Here is a 22,261-nt window from a genome sequence, read left to right on the forward strand (position 1 = left end):
TTCGGTCTCGGGGCCTCCTTACCGCAGTCCGCCCGGCTTTAGGCTAGTAGCCTTTAACTACGTCGATAATATGACTCCGGCGATCTTGTGCGGCCATGGGATGCGGCCGTGGGCGGTGGAGTCCAGGCGGAGTCCGCTCTCCACACGCGAGGGCGCCTCCTCCTCACCGCTCGCCGGCTTCGAAGCTCGCGCCTCAGGCGACGGCAGCCAACGGGTTGCCGGCTGGAGGCCCCGCCGACGCCCCGCCCCTTGAGAGCCCACCCGCGCCCCGCAGCCCCGCCCCCAGCGCCGACCCTAAGTTTCGGCGCTCAGTGGTCCGGCGCTCCCCGGGTCTGGGTGTCCAGCGTCAACCCCGAGGTCTCTATGCCCCGCCTCCCGACGCCAGGGGGCAGGGCCAGCGCGCTGGGCGTCGGGGCGGGGCTTTGGCTGCGTCGGCCGCGTAGCCCGCGCGCGGAGCGGACCCTGCTGCGGCCGTTGGCCGTTAGCGCGGCTTCGGCGGTTGTCTTGGAGAAGCAAGATGGCGGCGACGGCGGCCGCAGTGGTGGCCGAGGAGGACACGGAGCTGCGGGACCTGCTGGTGCAGACGCTGGAGAACAGCGGGGTCCTGAACCGCATCAAGGTGAGGCCGGAGGCTGGGGCCGGGCCTGGCGTATCCGCAGGGCCTGCGTGGACAGCGGGCGTCACAACGGTCGCGGCGAGGAGGCCGCCTCCCTGGCGAGGGACCGGGGCCGGCGGGCACTGGGGGCGCGCCCCGGCATGGCCTCCGTCCTGCCCGCCCCACAGGGGGGGTCGGCTCGTTCGCTCGTGTGGTCCCGGAGGGCACCGCGGATTGGGGGCGCCTGGCCCGTCCCCTGCCGCATTCCGTGGGGGCGGGACCGCGGGGCCTGGGGGCCACACGGGCGGCCCGCAGCTGGGCCCTGGAGTGCGGCCCCAGCGTCTCTTCCTCAGGCTCGGGCATGATCCGCGGCGGGAAAGCAGCGCGTCCAGCCGAAGCCTGGGGGTCGGAGAGCTTGTGTGACTGAGAACGTTTCGGAAGGCGTTTCTGACCTTTGCACCTGCCCTCCCAGCTCGTTGGCTTGCTTGTGTTTGTTGCTGGATAAATGTGAGCTTGTTGTGAAAATTGTCTTGAAATTATAATTTCTTGTTTCTTGCCTTTTTTTTAAGGCTGAACTCCGAGCAGCTGTGTTTTTAGCACTAGAGGAGCAAGAAAAAGTAGAGGTATGAAGTTTCCAGATTTTAACATGGCTGTATTCGTTAATACTTAATTTCTTATTCATTAAAAACCGTCTTAAAAATAGTTTATAGTAACATATAGCTAGGGATAATTTTGAACTGTTAAGGATTATATTACTATTGAGAGAGAGCCAAAATTATTCTTTTTTCGTGTAGCTTTTGAATTTAGGGGTAATCTTAAGGTACCACAGTAACTCTGATACTAATGCTTAATCTGAAACAAATGGTCATAGGAGTTTCTTGAAGAAATGGTGCCATCGTCAATGTGTTAAGTGCAGGTTCACTCAGATCCTTTAGTAAGCTAATATGTTATTAATCCCTATGAAACGGGGTATATAGTATGCAACTTTTCCCAAAATTATCTGACCACTCAATTATTTTGACAATGAAAAAGACAGCGATTATTTTAAAAGTGCAGCCACTTCTCTATATTTAAGTGGGTAATTTAACTTTTTCGGAGTCCCACCAACCATCCTGAGTAAATATTCTGGAATTTGTCAACAAGAATAGAACCATCATCAAAGTCTTAAACTCTTGCTGTATGACAAATCAGTCTACTGTCCTCTCACTTCTTTAGACCTGTATACCTAATCTCTAATTTCATCAAAATCTTCAGTTCTTTGCCCTTTCCATGTCTGTGCAGGCATCAGTCTTCTCTTGGCAGCATTTTGCTCTGGACCCTATGGGTCTGGACCCCTAATTACCTTGCCTTAACGGTCATACGTGGTCTGGAAGAAATCTCAGTGGTCATTTAACCCAGCAAACTAACTCTCTTCCCACTTTGCACATATGTGCTCTTGGAGAAGAGTCAGTCAATCATGTGGATTGCTGATGTTGCAAATTGGCAGGTACCAACCTGGTTAGGTCCTGAGCAGGCCCAGCAGCTCTCTTCTTCACCCTAGCTGTGCAGTAGCCTTCTATGTCACCCCTGCTTCCTTCTCTCTGAACACATGGTCTTGTTGCTTCCTCCACAGGGAAGGTAGAAGCCATTAGATCCTAACTTTATGTCCTCCTCTCCTGTCCCTCAATCTATTGCTCACCTGTGAAAATGCTTACCTGTGTCTATATTTATCTGTACCTCTTACTGCTTTAGAAGAAGAGGCTCTGTCCTGTCCAAGAATAATCCCTCTGTCTTGTGTATACTTTCAAGTCTTTAATTATTTACTGTATCTTTGACCCCTTCCTTTTCTGATGGCTTTTCTTTTGAGCTTGAAAACATGTTTAAATAACTATTAGGAGTAAACTGTTTTCCTTTACTCACATTCTGCTTTTAATACCGCTGTGGTTTTTTTCCTTCACAACCTGGTTTTGACCACTCCTTGGTTTCTTTAGCATGATCTTTTTCCTGTACACCTGACTGAGACTTATCCACAGTTGTCATTCTGTACTGTCTCACAGACTGACCTTATTCATCCAGTAACTCCAGCCCTGTAACTTTCATGCATGTTTCTCCCCCGAGCTTCAGACCTGTATGTTAAACTGCCCACTGTATTATGCCCTTAATGGGACCATCATTTATCTGGCAAGAAATCTAAGCGTTTCTTAGGCCTTGCTCTTCTTTCCACCTGCTCAGCCATCACCTGGCTCTGTGTCTGTCAGGTGTGTATCTGAAGTGTCCCCAAGGGAGTGCTCTGCTGCCTCCTTTGTGCTTGTTTTTTCTTTTCCAGATTGCCTTATCCCCTTCCTACTTGCCAGTCTCCGTTTCCGTGGTGTCTGTCCCTCACCATCTCCCTGAAGTCCTTTTTCCACATTGCTCCTAGATTGGCTGTTTATAGTACACATCTGATCTTGTCCCTCCATTCTCTTAAAATACTTCAGTTGACTCAGTATCTTAGAATTCCCTGAACCAGCCTACCAACTACCTTGAGGATCTCTCCTCTCCTTGTCTTTTATTTTAACAACTTTATTGAGGTAAAATTGACCTATAGTAAAGCTAAAGTATTTAATATGTACAAATTGATTTTTAATAGTTAATTTATGCAGCTGTGAAATGATCATCACAATCAAGGTACTGCACATATCCTTCAAACTTTTGACCTTCAAAAGTTTTCCTTGTGCCCCTTATGTAACCCTCTCCTCCACCCCAAACCTTTTTAAGAATTATATAAAAGGAATCGTATAGTAGGTACTCTTTTTTTTTTGGTCTGTTTCTTCAACATAATGCATTTGAAATTCATTCATGTTGTGGTATGTATTAATAAATCATTTCATTAATACATTGTACAGATATGACAGTTTAGCCATTACCTGCTGACAGACATTTAGGCTGTTTCCAGTTTTTGAGTATTACAAATAAGGTTTCTGTGAACAGTCACATACAAGTCTTTGCTTGGATCTGTGATTTCTCTTGAGAAAATATGTAGAGGTGAAGTGACTAGGTCACATGCTAGGAATATTTGTGACTTTTAAGAAACACTACCAAATTGCTGTCCAAACTCGTTATGCCATTTTGCATTCCCATCAGCAGTGTATGAGGCTGCCACTGTAGCAGCAATTAATGTGGTCTTAAGGAAGCTTACCATATGCTACCTACTGTAGCCTGTTCTCAGCAACAATCACAGGCTTGATGGTCTAGAAGTATTTTTTCCATACTTATTCAAATAAATGTATAATTACAAAAATAAGTTGGCCTATGGGCCGCATAAGATCATCTCACATTTCATGGATAAACTGGGAATTACAAGTGTATAATTAAATTCCTGTTCATAGTAAGTATGCTATAAATGGTAGATATCTGAGATGACAAAACTTTTATCAAACTTCATGTATTTGAAATAATAAACAGTTGTTGACATTTAATTGTATTTCACACAGGTATTTGAAAATATCTAGCTTCAAAAGCAGTTTATAAAACATTTAAAAATTAAAAATACAAATCTTCATATATGGTTTTGTTATATTAACTTTGAGAAATTACTAAATAGCACAAAGTAAGTCCTGTAGTAATTAACAGTTGTAGAATGGATTTTGTAAAACCATAATTTTATCAATGAAAACGTTAAACTTTATATTTTGTAGTTGTTTTTAGGGTAAACACATGACACTTAAATTTTTTTTTTTAACAGAACAAAACTCCTTTAGTTAATGAGAGCCTGAAAAAGTTTTTAAATACCAAAGACGGTAAGATGTTCAGTTTGTTCTTGTTTATCTATCTCTGAATTTTTGAATCTTGATACCATTTGGGAGAAATCAGGAATTTCAGGGCTTTTCTTTTGTCTTCAATTGTTATAGGTCCTCATTTTAAAATAATATTTTATTGTACAACAATCGTGTTGCTATTACATATTTTTGGATTTGGGATGTTGTTGCTTAAAGCCAGTTTTACTACAAAAAGCCAATATTAACCATTAAAAAGCGAAACACTGAAATCTATGAGATGATTGTCTTACAGTTAGTTACAGACTGATGATCCCAGTGAAAAAAATCAGGAGATTGAGATTTTCATTACTTAATCATATTATTCAAAGAGGAAATTTGTAACTTAAAAAATTTAGAAACCTTTCTTCCATTAATTTAGTGTATCTATTTCATAATGTTAATTTAAAAAATTCAGTTTTTAAAGATTTGCTTACTTACCTTTTTCTTGATCTTTATAGGTCGTTTAGTGGCTAGTCTTGTTGCAGAATTTCTTCAGTTTTTTAACCTTGACTTTACTTTGGCTGTTTTTCAACCTGAAACTAGCACAGTAAGAATAATGATTTTTACATCTATCTTTTGAAACCTTTGATACAAATGAGTTAATATTAAGCTGAAAGTTAATAGAATTTGACAACTGTTAGTTTTTTACATTTAGATTATTTTTGGTAGTTGATTATCTGTTTTTCTTAAAAGCCATATGAGCTTTCAGATAGCTGGCACCAGTGTTGCTGCTTTGTGTTACTTGAAAGCTTGCTAATAAAAGTGTTACTATAGAGTTAATTTTGATACGATGTTAGATTGCACCTGTTAATGGAAACTTTGAAGGTAGAGGCTCTGTAAAAGAAATAGGCATAATTTTTTAAAATAGACATTTCATTCATTAGTAAGACAGTCTCTTTGAGTTTAAAGATGTCTTTAAACTCTGAAAATATTTTCTTTACTCCTTGAGAATAACTTCTGCTATTTTTTTGTGCACTTGTATTTTAACTTCTTTTCTAGCTGCAAGGTCTCGAAGGTCGAGAGAATTTAGCCCGAGATTTAGGTATAATTGAAGCAGAAGGTACTGTGGGTGGACCCTTATTATTAGAAGTGATCAGGCGCTGTCAACAGAAAGAAAAAGGGCCAACCACTGGGGAAGTAAGTAGAATTCTGTGTTATCTTTTTCTATTTTAATTATTGGCTACTTAGTTTAGCCATGCAGATTAGTGCATATGTAGTAAATTAAGGTTTTCATACTAGAAGATATTCCTTAAAAACAAAATGAGATGCATTCAGATTGTATCAATGCAAATTTTAATGAAAATTAGGAATGTGCTGACTCTGATTCTGTGGCATATCTGTTCTGGTTTTTGATCCTCAAGAGTGTTGGGTCATGAGGTAAACTGTCTGGAACAAATCCCAAGTCCTCGTTGCCTCGCTTGATCCTCCATTCATTCCATACTGTGTATGAAGTGGGCTCTACCAGGCCCTACCTTGGTGTTCTGAGGCTTCTCTGCATAAGCCAACAGAAGCACTCAACTTGCTATTATTTTTATTAAAACATCTTATTTAAATATAAAAGGGCTGATTTATAGGATAGTTAATAAATTTTTGGACTTAAAGGCCTCTTTAGGCTTAAAACTAAGCTGTTGATTTTGCTTTACACTGTTTAGAAACAGTTCAAACTTACACTTTTTTGATTAGTAGTACTTTTCATACTCTTAACCTTTTTTCAGAAATTGTGCTAATGAGATTAATGATATAATTTTATTTTCATACATTAATTTTACATGAAGATACTCTGTTTTATAGATACAGGTAACATCTGTAACTGTTCCAGATATTTGATTAAATGTGAGCTTTTAGTCAGAAATTTATAGGTAAGAATGTGGAGGGCTGTATAGGTTTCCTACTTATTTTCTTTGGTGAGTCTCAGAGGATATTTTCTATTAGAATTTTTGAAAAATGATAAAGCTTGCCTGAGTACTAATTATGTGTAAGGCATGGTAAATAGACTTTGTGGGTAGTATAAGATAAAATATAAGAAACTTCTGTGTCTCTGAATAGCGCAGAGCTATTTAAGATAAAATGTGCTCAAATAAGGAAATTAACATTTAAATAACAGTTTAAGATTATGGAGGAATTGTCATTTAACACATTATTTCCAACCATATTATGAATAGTTTAGAGGAGGAAGCGATTGTCACATGCCAAAATTTTATTGAAGTCAATTTTAAAGTGAGAGTAGGATGTCAGTTGTGGGGCGAGGATTGGGAAGGGCTTTCCGAGAAGTTGGAACGGTGCCAGCCAAGTGTGGGAGCAGGAGAGCATAGCCAGATCCCAGGCTGGCTGGGAGTGAGGCGGCTCACCCAGAGCGCAGGTTGTCACTTCAGCTTGTGCATATAATTTCATTCCTTCATTTATCAATATCCAGCAAGCTTTTATTGTGCGCTTATTTGATAGATACTGTGCTGGGTACTGGGCAATCAAAAACAAACTAAAGAACCCAGTCTCCTGGGGCCAGCAGTCTGTAGGTCATGATGACCTCTCTTTATTGGCTCTCCCCTCTCGGCTTCTGTGGCCCTGAAGAACTCTCTTCTCTTTCTAACTGCCCTTTCATTTTCTTTTCTGTTTAGTAGTTGTGCTTTGGCTCACCTCATTGCAGTGGTGTTTATGCATATTTTTCTGTCTAGATTGATCTTTCTTCCTTAACATACCACTAGCATGGACTCTGGAACCAGGTTACTTGGGTGAAACCCCAGCTCTGCTACATTCTAGCTCTGTGAGCCTGCAGTCACTCAGCCTCCGTGTGCCCAGGTTCCTTATCTGCAACATGGAGATCACAGAAGTATCGCGCCTACAGGTCTGGAGGGGGTCTGAGGAAGCAAGATGTGTGAAGCTTTGAGCACAGTGCTTGGCACGGAGGACTCTGTGTGTTACTGTAGTAGGCATCAGTGGATTCAATTAACTGCGAATTGAAAATATTCAGATAGGCTGAGCGCGGTAGCTCATGCCTGTAATCCCAGCACTTTGGGAGGCCGAGGTGGGCGAATCATGAAGTCAAGAGATGGAGACCATCCTGGCCAACATGGTGAAACCCCATCTCTACTAAAAATAGAAAAATTAGCTGGGCGCGGTGGTGTGTGCCTGTAGTCCCAGCTACTTGGGAGGCTGAGGCAGAATCACTTGAACCCAGTAGGTGGCGGTGGCAGTGAGGCGAGGTCGTGCCACCGCACTCCAGCCTGGCGACAGAGCGAGACTCCATCTCAAAAAAAAGAAAAAAAGAAAATATTTGGATAAAATACAACAAAAGAATGCAAATATAGTAGAAAACTATTTATATAGCATTTACATTGTATTAGATACAAGTTAGACACGATTTGAAGTACATAAGTTATATGCAAATATGTCATTTCACATAAGAGACTTGAGCATCCTTGGATTTTGTTGTCCACAGGGGAGTCCTACAACCAGTCCCCTGTGGATACTGAGGGACGACTGTATTAGTATTACTGTTTCTTGTTATTGTATGGATGACTCTTTAAGTTCAGTGTAGTCTGCCTAAGCTCAGCTCAGTCCTTTATCCTAGCTCCAGACTAGAATTTCCAGCTCTTCACAAAACATACCTCCCTGGATAACCCAATAGTATATTCGAATCCTGTGTGGAAAAACTTACTTTCTTCTCTTTACCTCTAAAAAGTAAAAACATAAAGACAAAAGCAAATCCCACCTTACTCCCCGCAAATAACCCTCTTCAAGTTCTTCTTGCTCACTTCTGTGTTTTGATTGATTCTATTCCTGTGACTCCTTGGTTTCATCCCAAGGAGCCACCTCTTCACATGTGCTCTGGATTCAGTTCTTCTGTCAGGAAGGATTCACTCTCCACCTTGCACCCCGTAGCTTTGGTAACAGGCTGTGGAAGAAAGAGTAATTGCTGGAGGGCTTTCTGTTCTCTGCTAGATAGGAGTGTACCTCAAAATGAGACCCAGTAGCATGCCTGTGTAGTGGGTGTGATGTGAAAATGGACACAGAATCACTGTTCTTCAGCATTTCATTCTGACTCGTGGATTTGAGGCCTCCCCTGAAGTTTGCCCTGACTTTTTCATAGCTGTGATTCTGTCAAATAGAGCCAGGATAGGAATTCTGTATCCTCAAAAGGTAGTTGTTTTACTCCCCCAAGTTGCTGAACCAGTAAGTTGGGCATCTCATCTCCATTTTTTGCTAGTTTTCCCTTCCTAATATCTGGATATTTAATTTTAATAGTTTGTGCGTATGTATATAAACAAATAGATAAAATATTTAAAATAGAGACCTCAAAGATGTATGTTTTGGCCCTTCATTATTTATTAGTGTTTTCTATTACTTTGGAAGAAAACCTGTTGTTTATAATGAAATAAAAAATTAGAGCTTTTATTAGCTTTTGACTTTGACTGTAGAAAACTAGCTATAGGTTAAGCTCACTGAACTAAATTACTGATGCTTTTTACCAAAACTGCATTTTAACCACCTCAAGAATTAGGTTGCTGTGCCCCACCCGCTTTAACCTGACTTTTGTTTGGTTTTATTGGATGCTCCCCAGCCGTAGATAATTAAAGCCCTTTCTTGTTTTCTGAGCCCCTCGATGGATCATTTTCATCTCCTTCAGCACCTCTACCATGTAGGTCCTTATATCTGTCCAGGATCATTTCTTCCTAAAGGTTCTCATGCTTTCAGTCTGTCATTCACTGTTGCAGAATTATTTTTAAACTTCAGCCCTTCCTCTGTTCGTTTCTTCTGTACGATTGTAGTGACTGCACTGCCGACTCAGGAGTCCCAGATTCTTCAGCCCTTATGAAATGTTCTGTGTGATGTGGCCTTAACCTGTCTTTCTAGCCTTATGTGTTTTTTTTTTTTAATGTGGAACCTTGTACTTAAGTCAGATTGAACTTTGGACTTACTACTTGAAAGTGGCTTGTGTTTTTTCGCCTTCTCTTATTTCGTTATTCTATCCTCCACTTGGAATTATACTCTTTCCCCTTCCCCAGCTGTGGAATTTTGTCAGTCAGGTTTTCTCCTCAGCTGCAACTCTTGTTCTTCCTCTCTCCTTACTGGAAACTGCATGTAACTTAGTGCCTCCTTCTGTCAAAGTTGTAGTAGTGATCTGCACTGGTTACACATGGAAATTTACTGAGGACAAGGGCTTTATCTTCATATCTCTTACACAGTCTAAGGCATTGTGATTTTTTTTTGTTTTTTTTTGAGACGGAGTCTTGCTCTGTTGCCCAGGCTGGAGTGCAGCGGCAAGATCTCAACTCACTGCTGCAAGCTCCACCTCCCAGGTTCACGACATTCTTCTGCCTCAGCCTCCCGAGTAGCTGGGACTACAGGCAGCCACCACCACACCCGGCTAATTTTTTAAATTTTTTTATTTTTAGTAGAGACGGGGTTTCACCGTGTTAGCCAGGATGGTCTCAATCTCTGACCTCGTGATCCACCCGCCTTGGCCTCCCAAATTGCTGGGATTACAGGTGTGAACCACCGCGCCCAGCTGGCATAGTGATTTTTAACATACTGTTCACAGTCAATGGAAGCCTTTGAAAATTTGAAGAGGAGTACCCATTTAGAAGATTTGTGGAGGTTAGATCGGTAAAATATGGAGAAGTTAGCAGACTAGAAGGAAGTGAAACACATAAGAAGGCAAATCTAGACAAGAATGGTAGCAGTAAGAATAGAAATAAGTGGACATACAGGCTAGACATGGTGGCTCACACCTGTAATTCCAGCACTTTGGGAGGCCGAGGCAGGCGGATCACTTGAGGCCAGGAGTTTGAGACCAGCCTGGCCAACCTAGTGAAACCCCGTCTCTATTAAAAATATAAAAATGAATGTTGGGCGCGGTGGCTCATGCCTGTAATCCCAGCGCTTTGGGAGGCCAAGGCGGGTGGATCACCTGAGGTCAGGAGTTCGAGACCAGCCTGGCCAACATGGTGGAACTCCATCTCTACCAAAATACAAAAAATTGGCCAGGTGCGGTGGCTCAAACCTGTAATCCCACACTGGAAGGCTGAGGCGGGCGGATCATTTGAGACCAGCCTGGCCAACATAGTGAAACCCTCTGTCTACTAAAACCACAAAAATTAGCTGGGCATGGTGGTGTGCACCTGTAGTCCCAGCTACTCGGGAGGGCGAGGCAGGAGAATTGCTTGAACCCGGGAGGTGGAGGTTGTGGTGAGCCAAGATCGCACCTCTGCACTCCACAGAGCGAGACTCTGTCTCAAAAAAAAAAAAAAAAAAAAAAAAAACAAGGAATTAGCTGGGTGTGGTACTCGGGAGGTTGAGGCAAGAGAATCGCTTGAACCCGGCAGTCGGAGGTTGCAGTAAGCCAACATCTCGCCATTGCACTCTAACCTGGACAACAAGAATGAAACTCCGTCTCAAAAAAAAAAAAAAAAGTTAGTTGGGTGCGGTGGTGCATTCCTATAATCCCAGCTACTTGAGAGGCTGAGGTGGGAGGATCACTTGAATCTGGGAGGCGGAGATTGCAGTGAGCCGAGATCGCACCACTGCACTCCAGCCTGGGTAACAGAGTGAGACCCTGTTTCAAAAAAAAGAAAGATAAATAAAAGAAAGAAAGAAATGAATAGATAAAGATGACCTTTTGAGAATCAACAAGACTTGGTAAACTAATATTTTGGCATGGGGCAAGGTCACAGAAGGCAATAAGAGAAAAGAAAAGCTCTCAAAGGCCAGTTTAAGGATTTTAGCCTAAAAGATAATATCACCACCAGAAATAGTGGGACTGAAGAGGGAGAACTGAAGTTATGAAGAACAGCACATTTTCGTATTTAAAAAGTTACAGTCAGTCATAAAGGGATTTTTGTAACAAACAGCCAGTATTTACTATGTACAGTGTCCTAGAGCTTGTGCTGGTAGTGGATGAATTGTAGGAAGTGATTTTCATTTAAGAAACATTTTAAAAACCTCCTCCTTGGCATTAACCACAGTGCTCAGAACCCTGTGGTGACAGGGCACTGGGCAGCAGACACAGATGACTCCTGTGAAAGTTGGGCTAGAACAGGTGCTTACCACTTTGGAAAAAAAATGTGTGAAAGTAGAAAACTGGGAGAGTGAACAACTATTTGAAAGGGTAAAGTATTTTTAATGAAAGTTGTTATTTGGTATTTTTTCTTGAGATAAAATGAAGTAGGGAAACAAATTCAAGGAGGGCAAAAAGTAGATCTTAGAGAATGACAGGATATTATTTGTCTGGAGAGTAGGGAGAAGGGAAGTGAGGAAGTAAATCCTGGAATGGTAGACCTGGGACAGGTTTCAGTGGAGAAAGACAGTATCCTGTTCAAAGTGAATAAATGAAATATTTTGCAGGTAATTAGAATCTAGGGATGTGTAGAAGGTTTTTGAGGGGGTAAAATTAGAGGAAAATCTAAAAAGGATGGTTACTTTAATAAGAAATAAAATACCAACATTGTATAGTGTTTTTAAATGCTAAAATTCTATTGGAGTGTAATTGGTATATTTGTGTTTTATTTTTAAATGTATTTTAATTTTAAACTAAAATGTTTTAGGGTGCACTTGATCTATCTGATGTACATTCTCCACCAAAGTCACCAGAGGGAAAAACAAGTGCACAGACAACACCAAGTAAGGTGAGTTAGCTGTGGAACACGGAAGTCATGTCTGGACTTAACTCCAGAGTGCTCTGCTTTTCTCTCTCTAGTCTTTCTTGTTACAAGTTGTATTGTTTTATATAAACACATGGGCTCTTTAGTTTCTTGAAGGTGCTTTTTTTCCATTAAGTATACATTAAAAAAAAATTTTTGCTTTGTTGGTAGTTGTTTGACATTTGTATTGTAGAAAGGAATGTGCTGGTAAGTAACAGAATCATAGAATATTTGGATTTATTTGGTACTTCGGACATTTTCTCCTATTAACAAGGAGATTTACTTACTTTTCATTTATAAATTCCTAGCTTGAGAATATTAAGCTAGAAATATGTATTATAGGTTATAATATTGAATGAATATTTTAGACTTCTAGATGGGTGATGAGATCCAGAATTGTAAATCATGATGGTTTTTAATATACCTGGGCTGTTTTGATAGAATTTCTAAGAAAATGTATGTACTTTGGTTACATTTGTGTGTGTATGCATGTGTGCGTCTGTTTGTGTGTTTTATGAGTTGTTAAAGGTAAGACTTGATTTCAGAGATTAAGCATAATGGGAAAAAAAAAGAGCTCTACACTTTGAATTTAAGATCCAGGATATGTAGGAATGGATAGAAAGATGATTGTCAGGAAATTTGTTTTCTCAAGAGCATAGCATGAATTGGTAGTCCCAGGCGGTCTTACCAAAGGATAGGTTTGGGTCTGTCTTAGTCTGTTCAGGCTGCCAAGTACCATAGATTGGGCAGCTTACAAACAACACATTTTTCCTCACAGTTCTGGAGGCTGGAAGTCCAAGATCACGGCATCACTGTGGTTAGGTCTGGTGAGGTCCCTCTTCTAGGTGCAGAGAGCTGCCTTCTCATTGTGTCCTCACGTGGTGGAAAGAGGGTGAGAGAGCTCTCTGGGGTCAGGGCCCTAATCCCATTCACAAAGCCTTCACCCTCATGATCTGCTCACCCCGCAAAGGCTCCACCTTCTGATACCATCACATTGAGGGTTAGGATTTCAACATAGGAGCTGGGGGTTTGTGGACTACACAAACCTGCAGTCCATGACAGGTCGGGTTTGTATTCTTTGACTGTCCCTTTGATTTTCATCCCATAGGAATAGAGTGATGCTGTGGAGTCCATTCCAAAAGATGAGGTCCCATGTGGGTTTATGGTGGTGGATCGACTCTCAGATACAGTTGCATCTTTTTAAATAGGTGAACTTCCAGGACGTAGTGATTATGCTACACGATACCTTTCTTTTTTAAATGTCTAGGCACAGAACATTGCTGAACGATTGCTGTTATTTTTTGCTTGTTCTTTGATGTTGTTGCTCCTTTTTATTGTTTAAGTTTGGAAAACTAAGGAATTTTATACTTCATTTCTAACCAAAGAAACAACTATTGTATTGTTTATAGTTGCTCCTTCTGAGATTTCTAGTTGGTGTAGGGAAGGCCTTTTTTTAAAATATTTTTTTTCCTAAATACTCATAGGAGGCTATAACCCCAGTGATAGAGTAAGGTCATGAGTAAATTTTTAAAATTTCTTTAAATTAATTGCAAATAAAACAGCCTATGTAAGTAAGCTTTACTTTTCATGAAAATACCTGGCTTTAGAAAAATTAAAATTAATGAATATTCCAAAATACTTATCAGTACCTATAGCATTTGACTATTTGGAAGCTCTTTTTAGCAAATTATTACTGTTTTTAAAGCAAATTAGCAATCCTAACCTATATATAATGTATGTCTTCAGGGTAAAATATTAAAGTCTATTTTACGTACTCTTATTCTCCCTACATACATTTTAAGATCTAAGAATTATAATGAGAATCTCAATGTTTTAAGTCAGTCAGGAAATGATGCTGTGAGTTTTTCCAGAGAAGGGGGGACTGTCCTGAGGCTGCTTTAGAGAATAGCGTTTGTCCTAACAGCTGTCTCTGCCGCCATCCCGTTATTCTAGTTTAGTCTCCGTTTCTCAGTTGGCCTCATAAACCCACTTCAGAAATACCCTAGATAGTCCTTGTGTAGGGTTGCATCTGTTCTAAGATAAACCCTTATTTTTGGCTCTAGTACTGAAGGACCTGGATTTGGGATCCAGTACTTTCCCTACCGTCTTCTTGCTAGCTACCTCCTACCAAATCAGCCTTGAGGGCCCACGGAGAACGCTAGAAACTCTCCAAGAGTAGGGTCCACCCAACCTTTAGGAACCAGCTTTGTGTGCTCCTGAGAAAGGTCAGATGAGGTCAGGACAAGTCTTCAAGGAAGTTGCCTAGGAACTCAAGTGAGGCTTATTTAGAATGCTGCTAAAATGTAGCATGAAAGAGCTGATTCTCCACCCAGTAGAAGCTGAGCAGGTGGAGGCTAAGGTATCTGTGTTTGACCTAGTAACTATTGGAAACAGTAAACATGAGGTAGATCACTCTAGGAATAGTTAAGAAAGGACCAAAAAAAGCAGGCCTCACAGAACATATTAACTAGATGTTCCACTTCTGAGACATTTTTCAGTAGGTATCTTTGTTTGGTAATGAGTTAGTTTATTTTTTAAAGATTTCTATTTTGTGGTAAAATCTCATTTTATTCTCATGCTCAGATACCAAGGTATAAAGGACAAGGTAAGAAGAAGACAAGCGGGCAGAAGGCTGGTGACAAGGTAACATGCATGAGGGCAGAGGAGAAAAGCAGCCTGTGGGCATCAGGTCTCGACTCTGGGGCCTCCTGGAGCGCTGGGCTCCTGTCAGATTGGGTTCTCAGTTTTCTTATGAAATGTCACTTGAGGCTGGGCTAGGTGGCTCACGCCTGTAATCCCAGCACTTTGGGAGTCCAAGGTGGGCGGATCACTTGAGGTCAGGAGTTCGAGACCATCCTGGCCAACATGGTGAAACCCCGCCTCTACTAAAATACAAAAATTAGCCGGCCGTGGTGGTGCGCGCCTGTAATCCCAGCTACTTGGGAGGCTGAGGCAGGAGAATCACTTTAACCCGGGAAGCGGAGGTTGCAGTGAGCTGAAATCGTGCCATTGCACTCCAGCATGGGTGACAGAGTGAGACTCTGTCTAAAAAAACAAAAAAGTAATGATGGCATGAAATAAAAAGTAAATTTCACTGTCAGTTTTTATCCAGGTGAAAATCATACTGTTGAATCTTAAAACCATGCTCTCAGTTTTACTTTGAAAATTCCTGTTGTGTTGGCAATTAGAGTTGAAAATACGTATTTTTCTTTTGAATGGATGATTATATACATATTAGTAACATTGTGATTTTTATTTGAGGAAAATAGAACATCAAACTATTTTTTTGAATATGTACCTATTGATAAATTAAAAATTAAACGTATTTCCTCCAAGATATTTTTGTGTTCTGTCATTTTTCAGACAATTGCACATTTGTGATCCTTTATTCAGGGCCCCTGCTCACAGTAGAGTGCTGGGGGCCAGTGCTGCATACTACCAAGGCCTTGGCTGCTTTTTCATCCTCTCCTAAAGATCACAAAAATTGACTAATCCAGTAGATTAGCTGCTTATGAAATTTAAATATTAGAAGTTTTAGAAACATTATCAGTACAGTTTTTACATGTACTTAGGATAAGACAAAATATTTAATTTTCTGTTCTGTGAGATTCATTAGTCCTATGCTGAACTTTGGTTATGTATAGATTTTTTCACTAGGTTGAAAATCTTCAAACTTAAAGCTTTTTAAAAATTCCACCTGTTGTGTTAGATGGCTTTAGTTCTAGGAGCTTCAAAGGCAAATTCCTATTACTATATTCTCTTTCTGTTCACACTGTTCTTTATGCGTTATTAAACAAGAAGATGCTTTAAAATAATGATTTAGTAAGTTTTTTTTAACATTTACATAGTGAAAGTTATTGTGTGTTAATGCTTTGGGCAACACATTTAACACAGTTCTCACTTAAGGAGTTTATAGTTTAATTGGAGAGATGAGACATACCTTAAGTAAGATATAAAACTTCTTAATAGATTTTAAAAATCAGTTTCTTGGACTTTTCTAAAATTTAAAAGCATATTTTATAGTATTAAGCTTTTATAATCTTATTGCTATTGTGGGTTTCAAACAACTTAAACATTTTCAAGAAGTTTATACATGGAGCCAAGGCATCCTAAGAGATGTGGTTTTCACTTTGTGTGATGTGAAATAACTGTGATGGGCCCAGACTTTAGCTTTCACGGTACTTTGGGCAGAGTGTAGTGTGTGCCCTGACTTGAGAGGGGATTGAAGAACCTAGGTGGGCCCATATCCCAGGATTTAGTCCGTAATTTGGGTCTCTTCTATTTCATTGTTGTGTTCCTGAGGCCAGGATGCTTCCTCAATTACTTGGAAACCTTTTTCCCTGTACATTTCTGATCTTGTTTCTGAACTGCCTTGTGAGAAGTCTGTATTGTACCCCGTGTGGCCTATTGCCAGCCTTACTTATATATTGCAAAGCCTTTCTGCTTTGCCTTGTGCATGCAGTGAGTTCCCAACAGCCTTAACATTCTCAACATCTTCATCATCCAGATGCTATGTTGCATGTGGTGGTTGAGGTTGTACACAGCAAGACTCCAGATGGAGCCATCCGCATGGTAGGTGAGTGGCATCTCCCAAGGTGTGCAAAGCCATCATGGGAGCCCTGCCTGTCCTGCAGACGTGAACTGGGCATGCGATGCAGGAGGGCCTAGGGTACCGCTGCTCCCGGAGCTCTGGAGCACTGATCAGGAGTGTCGCGTGTGTCCGGTTGCTTTCGAATGCAGGAGGCGACAAGTACTAGTGGCTCATTCAGAGACCCTTGGCACTTTCTTCAGGGAAGCTATATTCATATTATAAATAAACTTAAAAAAACATTCATATGTATAGTTAGAATTGATTTGTAGGGTTTTTGAACTGATGTAACTTGGGCAAAACTGAAGTTCTTATTTTTGTTGTTGCTAAGAGACAATAAAGATAAAAATAAAATAAAGATTAAAGATAAAAGATTTGGTATACAAGGAGTATAAATATGAAATGAGAGGGCATTTTAAAAATGAATTAATAATTTTGAAATATATATTAATACTTGCTGACTTCCAAAGTATCATCTGTGATAATTTATCTCATTGTATTCCATTTCGTTGTACCAAACATCCTAATTGTTTGGAAAAAAAAAAAAAGTATCAGAAAATTATAACAGACTTTTGATAGGCCCTACTAGCTTAGGTTTTTACCATTTAGTTGGAAATGTTGAGTAAGAGCTATATTTTTTTGTTTTTAATATTTAGAATTAGTTGCTCTTTATCATTATGTTAAATGTAATATGAAAGATCATCCTTTCTTCTTACAAATAGTTTTCAGGTGTCTGTTTCTTTTTAGAGACAAGGTCTCACTCTGTCACCTAGGCTGGAGTGCAGTGGTGTGATCATGGCTCACACCACTTGTCCTCCTGGGGTCAAGTGCCCACTTCAGCCTCTTGGGTAGCTAGGACAACAGGTGCATGCCAGCACAGCTGGCTAATTTTTTAAAAAATGTTTTCATGTAGAGGCAGGGGTCTCACTATGGTTGTCCATTCTGATCCTCAACTGTGGGGCTCAAGTGATCCTCCTGCCTTGGCCTCCCAAAGTGCTGGGATTACAGGCATGAGCCACCGTGCCTGGCCCAGTTTTCAGGTATTTTAAAACTAACATGTATTGAGATGCTTTTTCACATTACGTGTAGGTTTTGGGGCATATGTTTTTGTATCTTTGGCAGTCACCTGAGGATTTTCCAAACCAGGTGTTACCATTCCCTGTCACACTCTCACACCATCCTGAATGAATGGATACATGGATGCATGAATGTTCCCACACTTAGCCCTGTAGTAAAATTACTTCTCTAAATAATTCATTAGTAAGTCATGGATCAGAAACTGTCGTTGGCAGGGAGAGAGGTGGGGGGCAGAGGCATGGGTGGTGAAGAGAATTTCAAATACAGGCAGCCTCATATCTGGAGGTTTCATATGCATTGCTTTCACACCTGCAGATTCAGTCGTATGTAAATGGAAAAATGGTTATAAAAAATAATAATACAAATTTTATTTATTTATTTATTTTTTTTTTTGAGATGGAGTCTCTCTCTGTCGCCCAGGCTGGAGTGCAGTGGCACGATCTCGGTTCACTGCAAGCTCCGCCTTCCGGGTTCACGGGAGGCTCCTGCCTCAGCCTCCTGAGTAGCTGGGATTACAGGCGCCCACCACCAAGCCCGGCTAATTTTTTGTATTTTTAGTAGAGATGGGGTTTCACTGTGTTAGCCAGGATGGTCTCGATCTCATGACCTCGTGATCCACCTGCCTTGGGCTCCCAAAGTGCTGGGATTACAGGTGTGAGCCACCGCGCCTGGCCAATAATGATATAAATTTTAAAATAATGGTATACAACTGCCTACATAGCATTACATTTATTAGGTATTACAAGTAATCTAGAGATGATTTAAAGCATATGGGAGGATGTGCGTAGGCTATGTGCAAATACTACAGCATTTTATACGAGGGACTTGAGCATCCTCGGACTTTGGTGTCTGCAGGTGTCCTGGGTACTGAGGGACAACTGTATTGCATGAATTTTTTGAATACTTTTGCAAAACAATAGTATTTCTTTGACTGATATTTTTCCTACATGAACAGTTTGGAAAAAAATTCTTTTTTTTTTTTTTTCAGGTTCTTAAGACAGTCTGATACAATTCAGTTTTTGACTACTGAAAAATTAAGGTTTTTCATTGTGAAACTTCTCTAGTGCTGACTTTTTGTTAATCTAGAAATGATTGGCTTCTTTATTATATGAGTGTACTATTGGATAATTTAAATATATACTAAAGCTTTCTTATGGCTGCACTATAATTTCCCATAGAGCTTATTATTAGTCTTGAGCTCCAGCCAAGAGAACTTAATGACCGTTGTAGTGCTGTGCAATAGGTCCCTCACTTTTATGAAAAGACAAAACTTGTTTTAGTTTTTTGTTATAAATGACTTGATTTGTTTCCTAGGGCTAATGTAATATAAGTACCAATATTGGGTGGCTTAAAACAACACATGTGTTGTGTCACAGTTCTAGAGGCTTAAAAATGTGAAATCAAGGCTCGCGGAGGGCTGTGGCTCCTGTTCTAGCTTCTGGTGGCTGCTAGACCCAGATGCTGTTTGGCTTGTAGATGGATTACTCCGGTCTTTGCCTCCATCTTCACATGGACTTCTCCCTGTGTTGCTCTGTGTCTCTTCCCCCCAGCAAGGATACCGCTCATTAGGTTAAGACCCAGGCCCACCCTACTCCTTGAATGGACTCAGCTTAACTAAATACATCTGCAGTGGACACTGTTGCCAAATAAGGTCACACTCTGAAGTACTGGGAGTTAGGGGTTTCAACATATTTCATTTGTGGGATACAGTTTGACCCATAACTTCTGTGCTTGTCCAGAGAATGAATTCTAAGGCATTGCCATGATACGTGTGTGTGTGTGTATTTTTTTTTGAGACGGATTCTCGCTCTGTCACCAGGCTGGAGTGCAGTGGTGCGATTACAGCTCACTGCAACCTCCAACTTCCTGGTTCAAGCGATTATCCTGCCTCAGCCTCCTGAGTAGCTGGGATTACAGGCACGTGCCACCACGTCCAGCTAATTTTTGTATTTTTAGTAGAGACGGGGTTCCACTCTGTTGGCCAGGATGGTTTCGGATCTCCTGACCTCATGATCCGCCTGCCTCGGCCTCCCAAAGTGCTGGGATTACAGGTGTGAGCCACTGTGCCTGGCCTTATATTTTTTAAATCTTATTTGTTAGTTTTTAAACAATACTTAACCTTAGTTATTTAGCTTCATTTTGAATCGTCAACTTAGCCAAATCCAGGTGATACAAAACCCAAGTAACTGCAGTTTATGTACGTAACATAAGTTTGTCTTAACTCATGATAAGGGTTTTTAAAGCAGATTCCCGGGTATACATACGTATACAGATGGTCCCCAATGTTACAACAGTTTGATTTATGCTTTTTTGAGTTTATGATGGTACAAAAGTGATATAGATTAAGTAGATACCATACGTTGAGTTTTGATCTTTTCCCAGGACAGTAATCGGTGGTACGATTCTCTCTCGGGGCCAGGCAGTGACGTTGAGCCACGGCTTCCAGTCAGCCACATGGTCACGAGGCACTCTGATGCCAGGGGACTGAATAGCCAGCATTTTTTGGATATTGTGTTTTTGCACCTCATGTCTATGAAGTGCCCGTTTTCCACTTTGTGATATTTTCACTTGACGGTTGATGAGGTGAAGCGCTGTTGTGGGTTGAGCATCTGTGCACACGCATACACCTGCTGTGCACACGCATACACCTGCTGTGCACACGGGTACACCTGCTGTGTACATGGAGGAGCCACTGAAACTGCTCTCAGCATTTTCACTGCTTTGGTTTTAATCTGCAAAATGTGTTGATGACAAATCTTTCTCCTCTTCATGTAGATTTTTTTAATAGTGAAGTTTATTTGGAATTAAGTTTAGTGAATTCATTAATAACCTAGTTGGTAATGGTCTTTTGGCAAAAATGAGCCATAGTTATAAAGTAGTAACATGTTACTGTGTGGTTTAGAACTTGATTTTGAGAGCAGTTCCAAAGCAGATTGTTTCAGAATTTATTTTTACTCCCTGGATTAAGAGAACTATATTTTTAAAATAATTCTGTTATGTTTACAAGTATGTGTTGTGTAATATAGTAATGCCCTTCTCCGTAAAACTTGTCTTCCTAAAACTGGTCTTTCTGTCTATAGCAGGAATATTGGTCAAACCTGTCAAATAATCATGGATACCTACTAGTTGCTCAGCTTTGATATTAGATAGTTCATTATGTGGATTTAAGTTACGTTGGCAGTGTGAATTCTTGGGGAAATCAGAATAATTATTGTTTCTCATAATATTGCTTTACATTTACATTTTTCAGTTTCTGTCATGCCAGTTATTTGGCACTTTCTCATGAGTGTTTAGAAGGAGAGAATCTGTCATGGCCACAGGCTGTGTCATTGTACATATGTTTAAATATCACATCAGGGTATTTATTTCCAAATGCATATTCTTTTAAAAAGATATAAATCCATTATTAAAACAGTGTAAAAATCAGAAATTACAACTGCTGTGAATTACATAATATTTTTCTATATTTGATAATACCAGGAAAATGTCAAGAAAGTTGTTAGGAAATTTTTGAAAGTTTCCATCCCTTTGAAAATATGTTGTCTAAAATTATAACTTGCTATTTATTTTTTCAGACATCTCTTTATAATCATTAATTTATATTAATAACATGGAATGTATAGCTCTCTAGAAGGCAATAAAATTTGCACAGCATATATTTTGCCTCCTGTCAACTAGTCAAGACCTCTACCTGGTGTAAAGATGTAAACGTATATCATAAGACATGCATAATGCATTCTGTCTGTACCCATATGAAAAGTGAAACCATCCTTCAAGAGCGTCTTGTTCGGTAATGTCTAACCCAGACTTTGGTCACCATGCTTCAGTAGTTACTACTCTTTAATTCTTTCTCAGCCATCCATCCCTTCCTAGATATAATTTGATCTGAAAAATATGAATCTAGTTCAATTCTTGAGGAAACTCATGCCTAGGAAATTAATTTACTTAAGATTATACGGGCCATGTATGGTGGCTCACGGCTCACGCCTGTAATCCCAGCACTTTGGGAGGCCGAGGCGGGTGGATCACTTGAGATCAGGAGTTCGAGACCAGCGTGGCCAACATGTTGAAACCCTGTTTCTACTAAAAATACAAAAATTAGCCAAGCGTGGTGGCACGTGCCTGAAATCCCAGCTACTCAGGAGGCTGAGGCAGGAGAATCGCTTGAATCTGGGAGGCGGAGGTTGCAGTTAGCCCAGATTGCCCCACTGCACTCCAGCCTGAGTGACAGAGCGAGACTCTGTCTCAAAAAAAAAAAAAAAAAAAAGATTATATGACTGGGTGTAGTTTGTGCTTGTAATCCCATAAACCCAGCTACTTGGGAGACTGAGGCAAGGAGGACTGCTTGAGCCCAGGAGTTTTAAGACCAGCCTGGATGACATAGTGAGAGCCTGTTTCTTAAAAAAAAAAAAAAGAAAGAAAAAAAATGGAGTTAATAATTTTGGACTACATTCCAGATTCCTTGTTTCAGTTGAGTGCTTTTTCTAGTACTCCACAGGTATTTTACACAATACTGCTCTCTTTAGTACGCAAGGCTGAATTTTGGGAAATTGCCATTTTTAACCCATGAAGCCCACAAATTCATTAT

General features: G+C 40.5%; 1 protein-coding gene across 21 annotated transcripts in view; it reads left to right on the plus strand.

Annotated features, from left to right (window-relative positions):
- Positions 1–278: 278 nt before the first annotated feature.
- Positions 279–22,261, plus strand: part of CEP43 (centrosomal protein 43) — a 53,458-nt gene continuing 31,475 nt past the window's right edge. For 8 of the 21 annotated variants that reach the window (XR_010158251.1, XR_001718909.4, XR_001718907.4 and 5 more), the window contains exons 1-7: positions 411–619; positions 1,165–1,218; positions 4,299–4,353; positions 4,830–4,918; positions 5,371–5,508; positions 11,913–11,993; positions 14,592–14,651. Coding sequence is in view for 13 of the 21 variants with exons in the window: in XM_063813670.1 (XP_063669740.1) it covers positions 518–619; positions 1,165–1,218; positions 4,299–4,353; positions 4,830–4,918; positions 5,371–5,508; positions 11,913–11,993; positions 14,592–14,651 (579 nt within the window). In the remaining 8 variants the exon portion in view is untranslated. Of the gene's footprint in view, positions 620–1,164; positions 1,219–4,298; positions 4,354–4,829; positions 4,919–5,370; positions 5,509–11,912; positions 11,994–14,591; positions 14,652–22,261 lie in introns of all 21 variants that reach the window. The other 13 variants (XR_001718908.4, XR_010158250.1, XR_008548735.2 and 10 more) reach the window with 7 other exon arrangements.

Source organism: Pan troglodytes, chromosome 5 (assembly GCF_028858775.2).
Source record: "Pan troglodytes isolate AG18354 chromosome 5, NHGRI_mPanTro3-v2.0_pri, whole genome shotgun sequence".
NCBI lineage: Eukaryota > Metazoa > Chordata > Mammalia > Primates > Hominidae > Pan > Pan troglodytes.